The following is a 10,631-nucleotide window of genomic DNA, read 5'->3' on the forward strand; positions in this document are numbered from 1 at the left end:
AAGAACTTAAAATGTTATAAATTTAACAAGTTGATTTGAAAAGGTTTTCTGAAAAATACTTATGAATAAGGTTTTTCTTTGAAATAGATGTGTTTGAATCTCTTGAAGATGAAGATAAAGATTAAGTGTTTTACACAAAACGATGTGGTAATAACGTGTGATTAATTGAGTTTTAATTATTACAAACTTGAAAAATAGATTAATCTTATATTTTAGAACAACTTTCATATAGAAAGTTTCCGCACGAAACATATCGTTTAACAGTTTGAAAAGCATGCCACTTTCATTCAAAACTTTATCCAGTTTTTATTGGAGAAAAGAACGGGGCCTATAGTATACTCCTACCTTTTAAGAGCTTGTAAAGCGTGACTACGATAGTCTATAAATTATTACTTCACCTGTTGTTTTAAATTATAAGATGTTTAGTGTTTTGAACAGATTCATATATGTGATATATGTATTCAAATTCAAATGAATGTTAGTACTTTTATCCAACGGTCTAGATTCGTTGCTATAAAACACGTAAAAGAATAATTTTTGCTACAATATACATGTGCTCCAGTGATGCATTGATCTGAATAATTAATTTGTTATCATGTGGTGCCAGCGCAACTGCTTAAGTTGCAGTTACACTGGCAACTGCACCAGATCGCAATCCTTCACAGTGCTCCTACGTGGTGTGTGGACTCGCCCAGCCACGTAGGACACTCGTTGCAGTGGACGAAAAAGTAGATGGGGCCCATGACCTTAGTTTGCTTCCGTGTCTTATTTTGGCTACGAGAGCCTCGCCTGCAACAACACGCATTTGACGCAGGGCGCACAAAGTTGTGGGGAGGGGAGAAGGGAAAGCGGCGGCGCCGCGCATTGTGGTCGTCAGTGATACCGCTGCTGTGAGTAGATCGGCCGGCAAGAGGAGGGTGAGGCAGCCATTCTCATGGAGTGTGAGGCGCCGCGAGTAGCCGCCGTTGCCGGCTCCAAGAAGATGAGGAGCGTGAGCTTGATCCACCAGCAGCGGCACCATCGGAGCTCGATTCGTCGCCATTGTAGCTCGATCCGCAGCCTCCGAGCTCGATCCGCTGCTGCCAGCGAGGGAGGGAGAGGCGCCCGTTGCCATCTTGCTGCCGCCGCCGCTGTGTTATCTTTTAAGCCGCGCCGGTGGTGGAGTGGGGGAAGGAGACCGGCGCTGGCTTAGAGAAGGAGCGCCGCCGGTGGGAGGAGAGGAGGGGGTGAGCGACTCGCCATGGGAGCCGAAGTGAGGGAGAGGGAGAGAGAAAGGGGAAGAAGGAGTGGCGGAGGTTGTGGAGAGAAGAGTTTCGCGCTGTTTTTTTCGTACGTGGCTGTTTGGGCTCCTCGGAAAAATAGGACGCATTGGTAATGCCCTTACCAGTATGTCAGAGGAATGTATCTCCTAGACTTATGGACCCATGGGAGTGGGCCCCACCTATAGGTTTCACCTAAAGGCCCCTTACTGGCTGTGTTCTTTGTGTGAGTTCCCAACTCATCTTGTTTTTTTTCCGTACGCACGCTTTTCAAACTATTAAACGATGCGTGTTTTGCAAAAAAGTTTTTATAGGAAAGTTGCTTTAAAAAAATCATATTGATCCATTTTTCAAAGTTTTCTATAGCTAAAAAATCATGTGTTAGGCCGAGTTTAGTTCCAAACTTTTTCTTCAAACTTTCAACTTTTCGGTCACATCGTTCTAATTTCAACTAAACTTCTAATTTTAGCGTGAACTAGACACACCCTTAATCTATCGCTCCGTTTTACGTGCGGATGGAAGGGTTCCAAAACCCTCCTACCAAAAGAAACACAGCCTAAGAATTTTTACCGTTGGAGACCCTCTTGGTTGGATTTTTACCGTTGGAGACCCTCCTTCCAACTTGGATACCACCGCTGCTACTGATAGCGATCCAAGTAATTATTAAGGGCCTGGATCAACCGTCGGATCAAGAATTTGCGGCCCAGATCGAGGCGGAACAAGAAAAAAATCTTTCGTGGACGATCAGCTTAGCGGGGAAGGTTTTGCGAGAGAGCCCCTCCATTAACATGTTTTTACCGTTTAATCCCTGCAACCCCAAAGTTCTCCTGTCGCCGGGGTCGGCGGCGAGGCGGCGACGCCATGGCCGCACGGCCCACAGGTCGCCGCCGCCGCGGCCTCGCCGTCGTCGTATCAAGTAACATCGCGCTCTTTGCGGGTGCGCTCCCTTTTCCTATTAGCTTTAATTTTGGTTACCTTTCTTCTCTCCTCCCTCACCGACGCATCTCTCTCTTACAGGCGGCGACGAAGCCGACGATGGTCCCGGATTCTCCGGGGGGAGATCGAATGCTTCTCTCCGCCGCCGAGCGCCGCGGCAGGGTACGGTCTCAGCAGGTCGGCCATCCATTCCTCCCCCCCCCTCCTTCGCTCACTCTGTTCATGGCGGTAGTCAGGCGGCTCTGAACGAGGGGGAGCTCGGAGCCCTTTTGATTGGGAGTGCGGAAACCCTCGGTGGCGGCTCGTAACTCGTAGCCCCTGGCTCCGACCACGTCTCCGCCTGATGGAGGTGGCATCCAGAGAGAGGTGAGTTGCTCTCTTCAAATAAAATTCATGTTGGATGTTTTAGTTCGTTTAGATTTTCTATTTCCTTGGTTATCGTTCAATGCCAAATCAAATGGTTTTATTTGTCCTGTCTCTGGAACATGGGGTACAATTTAGCACACCAAGCTATTTTAATCTGAAAAGGAAAAGGAAATTTCCACCAGAGGAGAGCCTCCTGATGTTTGTATAATATTGTAAGACCTAAGCTTTGAGATACTATGCAAAATGTTTAAGGGGACAAAAGCAATCTTAGCTGAACTTCATTAGATGAACCTTTAAACGATGAAAGCAATCGCCCATTTTCCGTCAAGCCACCTCACCAATCGATAAACTATTCCGGATGTATGAGTTTTCCTGCGTTTATTAAGAATTCCGCTGTGCTAAAATCGAGCCGAACCTGAGATTGGTACTACTCGTGCTCCAGTAGCTCTCTCGCCCCTATGAATGACAATAGATGCACTGCGCTTAACCGTGCTGTTTTGCAGATTCATGTTTTGTTTCCCTTTTGCTCCAGTTTCTTCTTGTTCCTTCTCTTCCTCAATTGTGTCTGCTTTAAATTCTTGTGGAAAATCTTGCTCTGCATCTCCAATTCCAGATTGAACTTGCTTGTTTTTGTAGAAATAAATAACCAGAGCGATCAAAAGCGAAGAAGTTGAGGCAATTCCAGTAAGAATGAAGAGACCCTTAAAACTTTCAAAGGTTAGACTACCCGAAATAGTGACAGGACCCACATTTCGGCACTTATTTTGATCTCCAATCCATTTATTCTCTATCTGAATGATAGTGTCTCCCCCAGTTATATTGAGGATTGCCTTCGAGATGTCACCACGTAGAGGGGATTCCTTTTGGAATGCCTGTGAAAGAAATGTAGCCTTTTTATTAGCTTCTATCAACATATCCCTGATTATTTTGCACGTGTTAGGAAGGGTAAACTAAGCCTTTTGACTCTCTTAACCCAGGAATAGGTTAACCCCTTACCTTTTCTACTACTATCCCAACTAAATTTAGTTGAGCACCACTACTGCTACCTGGAGTAGGTTAATTTGCAAACACAAGATGTGTGTTACGCTAACCTAAGATGGGTTAATGATAGCCAACCGAGTTATCTTAACCCAAACCAGACTCAACCTTAATTAATTAATTTAAATATGCTAGCCCATCTCAACTTGGTTGAGACTAAAGAATTGTTGTATTAGTAGACTGAAGTTGTTAACACTATCCTTTTCTGTTCATAAATAGCAAATGGCATCTAGCCATCCTGTTAGTCAATTAATCAATGGCAGGCAATGGTCAGCTACCTATATCCTTTAATTAAAAAAAGGAAGACATAAATCAGAATACTGCTGTAAGTACTCTGTTTACTTTACACAATCAAAGGTGAATAATAATATTTTATACTCTTATGACTCAAACACTGAGAGAAGCACATTAGATTCAGATTGTTATATGAGAGTATTAATGAATAGACCAGACTTGAAATATGATGGCACTTTGTTGCTTGTAAATCAATCTATGCGCCTATGCAAATATACAACAGGAAAGTTAAACTTACAAATCCAAAGCCTGCTGTCTTATAAATTGGTCCAACCATTGTGTACCCCTCACAGTGCTTTGCAAGAAATAGTTTGATGTATGGGATTTCGTCCACAACGGCGGAAATACCACCATTGCTGCTTCCCCTAGAAAGTGCATCTCGAAAACCGTCAGTGCTATCATATTGCCTGATCTTCGATTTGTCAAAACCAAGTTCATCTAAAAGATCCTTGACGTAGGAACCACCCTGATAACCTACATATTCTCCATTTTTTAGGAGTTCATGTACATCGGTTACAGTTGGCTGAAGCTGTTGTACAGTTAGCATTGATGTCAAACTTGCTGTGTAACTTGATGTTAGTACCAGAAGAAAAAATAACCATATGATCAACACTATCCGGGACAGAAGGCGTTCCACCATCTCCTCTGAAAAGTTACAAGAAGGAGTTGAGCTATTTTGAAGTGGAAAATATCAAACTTAAATGTTGGCATGTTGTACATCAATAAATCACAAATTGTGAAAAGTCCTTCCTTTATATACGCTTATGTTGTCCAGCTATATCATCTATTTTGTTTTACTGGGTAACAGACAAATAGTAGGGAAATATCTACTATTAATATCACAAAAATATATAAAAGTTACAGGTAAGGAAATAAATACATAAAAGGTGGAGAAGAAAAGCTGCAAATTGACTGATACTGTCTTGTTTTTTTTTTGGGTGGAACATCACTTTTGACCTACAACTGTACAAATCTATATTCCCAAGATTGTCCATTATTTGGGGCGTGTAGTCATCTAAGCTATGAAATATGAGTCACACACCGCATTTCAAGGAATTCCTAGAAACTTTAGGGACTTGTTTATCAATCTTAAGATTGCAAAATATTTTCCACACAAAGATCCACATCTGCCAAGTTGACCTAACGCCTTACATATCCAGAATATATATATATATATATATATATATATATATATATATATATATATATATATATATATATATATATATATATATATATATATATATATATATATATATATATATATATATATATATATATATATATATATATATATATATATATATATATATATATATATATATATATATATATAGGACAAAATGGCAAGTATACTCAACTCTTTACAAACAGGGAAAAATATATCATAACCATCTGTTTGGGAATTGGGCCACGAACAGCCTTGTTGTTACCAAGAAACTCCAGCAGCCATACAACAACCCCTGTGTAGATAAAGAGTATGATGCTCGCAGACCACATTCCAAATGTTAGTGGCTTCAAGAAAATCCATGTCGTCGTGTTTATTCTTTTTCTGACTGGAACAACCATTGCTACGCCTGATTCTGTGTATGGCAGACTGAAGTCGGCATACGAAGATCTTTTGTATGTGATTGTTATGTCTGCAACCGCTATATCATATTTCTGCATGTGCATCGAAATAACTTTTGGAAAGTGCACAAAGAGAACTTGAACGCAAGTTGGTATGGGTCCTGAACTACTTAGAAAAAAAACATGGATATGGTACTAAAGTACCATTTGATGCATAATATTACTACAAAATATATTCTGGTAGAAATTTATTTTTAGAACGTTTAATACTTCAATTATCATGAATATGGTTTTTGATTGATTTTATGGAGCATAAACAATTTCTTACATGACTGATTTTGTTAGTTAAGAATGCAGGACTTATATAAATTTGGAACAAAAGTAATACATATAAGCAGATGCCTTAAAATAGTGAAGCATGTTGATTATGCAGTATGCACTCATATGAACATATAATGGCAGCCATCTTCATAGCTGCAGCTTACTGGCAATATATAAAATGTTGGATTTTCTTCATATTTTTTGACATGACTTTGGACTAAAACTAATATGAAGTGGGAGAGTGAAAAAAATTAAACAATTTTGTAAACGCCGAGGTTATAATGTTTTACTTGCCTTGAGATAAACTTGGTACACAAAATCATCATAGCTCGAACTTATATTCTCTGTAGTGTTGTAGAATACATATTCATAAGGGAGTGCATAAGGAAGCCTCTTTACTGTCTCTTCAAACACTTCAATTGCAAGGCCACTTGCTTTAGTCATACCCACGATAAGAGGATCCTTCTCAGCGTATATATACTCTGGGTATCCATCACTTGTGCATACACCAACCTGAAGCTTCTTTCCACTCGTTGGAATTTCCCAGCCCCTAGGTATATTTGTAGATTCTCCTGGCCAAATCACAGGGTTTAGGTCAGGCTTTGTACTTAAATATGTCCCATTTGATCTTGGTCTGGTTAATCGCTGTGAAAATCCATCTTGTGCAGTCCAAAACCCAACATCTCTCCATCCTTTCCCAACTATATTTATTATTTGAAATGTGGAAGGCTGCAATTGCCTGCCAGAAAGGTCAAAGTAACCACTCAAACCCCTAAATTTATACTGCAAAATTGCATTGAGGAACTTGAGGCCATTTTCAGTTTCTTTGGGGACTTTCAAGCTTGTCATGCTGTTTGTCATATGCTGTATCTGGACTGTGTCTTTTGTAGACTTGGCCTTTTCTACTGCTTGTGCTACTGCCCAGATTGTATCATAGCCCCATAGGCCAAATATACTTAGTTTCAACAGTGGATCATTTGGGTTGTCCATTCGGAATCTTGTATTCCATCTTACAGTGAAGTTGTCAAGTTCTGTTGATTTAGGAACATAGACCCCTACACCCAGGGCACCATTCATAGCTTCCAAAACTGATGGGTTTAGTGATCCAATTAAACTGGCCACTCCAAATGTTACGATCCATACATATCCTTTATCCATCATCCCTACCTCTTTTGCCTTTGTGAAGAGAACAGAGGCCATGGGAGAGGTCATATGTACAATAAAGACCCTCGTTTGCATTGTCATCAACTTGTATAGTTCCTGGGTGATTTGCTCACTTGTTGCTGACTGAGGGATTATACTCTGATAAGGAACACGGGCATCGTTACCTTGGAGTGCTTCAAGAAGGTCCGGTATAATACTTCTGCCATAATCAGTGTCTATGTAGATCGGAACCACCTCTCTCCATCCATAGTACTTGATTAGAGAGGCAATGCTATTCACTTGCGTGGAGTCATTTATTGTTGCACGCAAAAAATATGGATTATTGTCAGAAGTAAGGGATGGACTTGTTGTGGTGAAGGATATGACAGGTACTTCACTTATATTTGCAATATCTGTCATGAAAAATGCTTCTGAAGATTTCTGAGGGCCAATGATAGCTTTCACATTGTAATTGTTGAGAAGGTCAAGAGCTGCAAAATTGCATAGGCAGCAAACAGTAGTTATAAATTGTGCGTGGATGCAAATTAATTTTCTTTTAGACAAAGGAATTAAGGAAGCTTTATTGATCTTAGAGAATTACATCAAGATAATACAATTACTCTAATACCCACTCCCGGCCTCTGCATAACTAGTATGCTTATCAAGAACTTTCATGTGCTTACAGTTGAAAATTGGAAAACTGAAATACTATCTTAATCTTCTGGTGCATGGGATCCGGTTTGCCCATGCTTCATTGAAACATAATTTATTGCAGCAAACCTTAACACTGAGGAAGATTGGACATAGAAACCCCAACCCATTGATGTAACTTGGAATATATAGTTTAGATTTTGGACTAATATTATAAATACCACAATAAATAAATATATATATATATATATATATATATATATATATATATATATATATATATATATATATATATATATCATACATCTACCTCAGAAGTTTGCAAGGAGCCAAGAATTCAAATTTCGCCTAGTTTCATTCATCATCTTTGGATGACATCATTCATTAGTCCCAGCTTTGTTGTTTGCTTCAAGGCAATATGGGGTCTCATTCTCTTATAACAATGCTTGAAATGCATTATTATATCGCCATGACTACATTTGTGTGGACCAACTTATACGCAATTTTGGATTTACTTTTGTACTGTGGAACATATTGTTATTGATTTGTGAACATGATCAACCTAAGTAGAAGACTCAAGACATCTTATTTTTTGATGACTGGATAGCTCTAAATGAACTGCAACTGGCAAGTACTTTGAAAATGGTGCCATCTGATTGATTTACCTGTTGCCGATTTTTTATAAAATAACCTATTATTTTCTTTCGTGAAATATTTAACAGGTCACTTGACGCTTCCTTATATTATGATTTTTTTGTTTAATGCATTATTTAAATAGCCTCTAACAGATCCTTTCAAATCGATGTAGTATTTAATTTAAGTAATTCAAAAAAAATGTCTTTTGTTGGACCGAATATTTTATCAGCTAGAGCCTTGAGGGGACTTGGTTGTTTGTACTTTTGGTTGCAGTCTTAGTTGTTTAAGCAACTGCTCCCAATTTGTTTTTCTGAACGGCGTGCAATATCTCTTGTCTGTAAGACAGGAAATGAATAGTTCTCCAAACTAAACTCTAGCTGACTGGTCAAAACTTGTATAATGATCCCAGCAAAACACTATGATTTAGCACTTGAAAAATGGTAGTAGGTCACTAACTTATACGAGGCTTAAATTATCGGTGCAAGTTGAAAGGTTGATGCCATCACCTATTATTCGTGATGTGCACTAGCCATCTGATTAAATATGAGTGCTCTAGATTTGTCTAGTTCCACACAGTTATTTGTTTCAGAATTCAGATGACCATACAGCCAGCCCAGTGCAAGGTGGACACAGAAAGAGAGACGGTGGACGCAGAACCTATTTGGAATGCATGAGTTTGACATAATTAGACTTTTCTTTCATTTGTGTCAGTCAGGATGCAAACTCAAGAATCTGGCTCTGATAACAATTTATGATGTATGCATCACCAATGCAATCCAAAATCTTAAACCGGTGAGGAAGAGCGAGCAATTCACTTATTCTTCGAACACAAGGTTTTACCCAGGTTTTCTTTTTCTTTTCTGTCTCTGTTTTTTTTATCGAATCTTTCTGTCTCTTATTGACATCAAAATGACTTTCTCGGTCTCCCAACGAATATAGTAAACAAGACGCTATATTTCACGTGCTATCTTCCTATTGATATGTTTCGGCCTCTTTTGTGTTCCTAGCCAGGCTAATGATGACGGATATCACAGTTCACAATGTGTTACAATACTAATGCGATGCGTTCTTCATTGTGCAGAACATCGAGCACGTACCTGCTGATGCAGCCTGGAAGTTGTTACCCCTGGAATCCCTGACATGGAGAACCAACCTTGTTCTGTAGTTTTTATGCGATGCATAGAAGTCCTCCACAGCCATTGAGATGCTGGTCCTTGCTTCCTTGCCAACTAACGATCCCAGGTCCAGGATCACCCCGACGTGGAATTCATCTGCTCCAGGGTCGTTCGTCGCATTCAGAGCTACGGCACATGAATGGGCGAAGAGCATCAGCAAGAGGATGGCTCCAGGAGGTGCTTTCTCCATTACAGGTACCTCAACAACTGAGACTCCTGCACAGAGCACTGCGCTGCACAGCACTGGCTAGCTCTTATATATAGTACTGTATACTCTTGTAGGACTACCTGCTGAAAACTTGAGAAGACTTTACCGTCTCTGCAAGACTACAATGGTCAAGAACTCAAGATCACTATCATGTATATCATAGTATGATACTTGGAAGTATTTGAACCGTCTAATTTGATGCGTTTCATGACGCGTTTATCGCAGATGGATCCAAAACCATATATGGAATGATTCGTAGGTGGTTTGTAGAATGAACAGTCCATGGAATAGATTCCAGAAACTGTTAATGACTAATTGGCGCCGTTAGGAGCAAATCCTGATTGTTCAGCATCTGGGAATTTCTCTTTAATTGCCTCGAGCAAGCGATGGCAAGTCAACTCTACTGATTATACTGAATTGGTCAGTACAATTACTGTATTCTAACGACTTGTATTAATCCTTGACTCGTCCGTGAAAATCGACTGCTCATACTCTTTAATATGCATGTTATATGACTACGACCGCTGTAGACCTTTCGAATTTTGCTTAATTGGTTCTGTAGAAGATTTTTTTTTTGAGCGGAATTCTGTAGAAGATCGATTCGTAATGTATGGCCGGTGAAACGGTGAATCTCTTAACCCGGCACAACTGCAACAACTGCAATTGGTGTTGAACCTTTGTGATACGATTTCTCGAACCATATGAGCTGTTTCAAAAAAGAAAAAGAAAAACACTCTGCCGGTATTTTAAAGTTACAGCTGTCCGCAATTTTGCTTAGAGGTGCATATTACACTGAAATCTTCTGCTTTGTCTTTAGAAGAAAATGGAGAACAAAAGCCAGCTTCCGAACTTGAAAAATATTTCCTTACTTGCGAAAGAGCCTATAGTCTAGTGGTTATAAGAGCCTCAGTAGCATCTTAGGTCCTGGTTCTACTCCCCATAGGAGCGAATTTTCCAAGATTTAACCGCGAGCGTGTGTAATCCATAATTTGATGTTGACGGGACCTAAGAACAGTTGAACACCACAGTACACAA

General features: G+C 39.7%; 1 protein-coding gene and 1 long non-coding RNA gene across 3 annotated transcripts; one reads left to right on the top strand and one right to left on the bottom strand.

Annotated features, from left to right (window-relative positions):
• The first annotated feature begins 2,044 nt into the window (after positions 1-2,044).
• On the top strand, positions 2,045-10,114 carry LOC4347120 (uncharacterized). Of its 2 annotated transcripts, none has more exons than XR_010735008.1 (5): positions 2,045-2,196; positions 2,277-2,357; positions 2,428-2,561; positions 9,295-9,583; positions 9,671-10,114. It is a non-coding gene; the product is annotated as an uncharacterized lncRNA (long non-coding RNA). The 2 variants fall into 2 exon arrangements; XR_010735007.1 differs by having other exon boundaries at positions 2,432-2,561.
• On the bottom strand, positions 2,716-9,578 carry LOC107276835 (glutamate receptor 2.8). Its single transcript, XM_015756662.2, has 5 exons — positions 9,311-9,578; positions 6,078-7,417; positions 5,255-5,555; positions 4,132-4,538; positions 2,716-3,433 (listed from the first exon to the last, which is right to left on the bottom strand). The coding sequence occupies exons 1-5, from the start codon at positions 9,576-9,578 to the stop codon at positions 2,960-2,962; spliced, it is 2,790 nt and encodes a 929-aa protein (XP_015612148.1). The 3' UTR covers positions 2,716-2,959.
• Positions 10,115-10,631: the final 517 nt, after the last annotated feature.

This window comes from Oryza sativa, chromosome 9 (genome assembly GCF_034140825.1).
Source record: "Oryza sativa Japonica Group chromosome 9, ASM3414082v1".
In the NCBI taxonomy this organism is placed as follows: Eukaryota; Viridiplantae; Streptophyta; class Magnoliopsida; order Poales; family Poaceae; genus Oryza; species Oryza sativa.

Bases quoted from the DNA above. Each gene is read 5' to 3' on its own strand.
- LOC107276835 (XM_015756662.2), bottom strand. From the start codon at position 9,578: ATGGAGAAAGCACCTCCTGGAGCCATCCTCTTGCTGATGCTCTTCGCC. The intron at 5,556-6,077 runs GCAAGTAAAACA...ATGCACATGCAG, and splicing joins TGTACCAAGTTTATCTCAAG to AAATATGATATAGCGGTTGC. The intron at 3,434-4,131 runs GTAAGTTTAACT...TTTCTTTCACAG, and splicing joins AGACAGCAGGCTTTGGATTT to GCATTCCAAAAGGAATCCCC.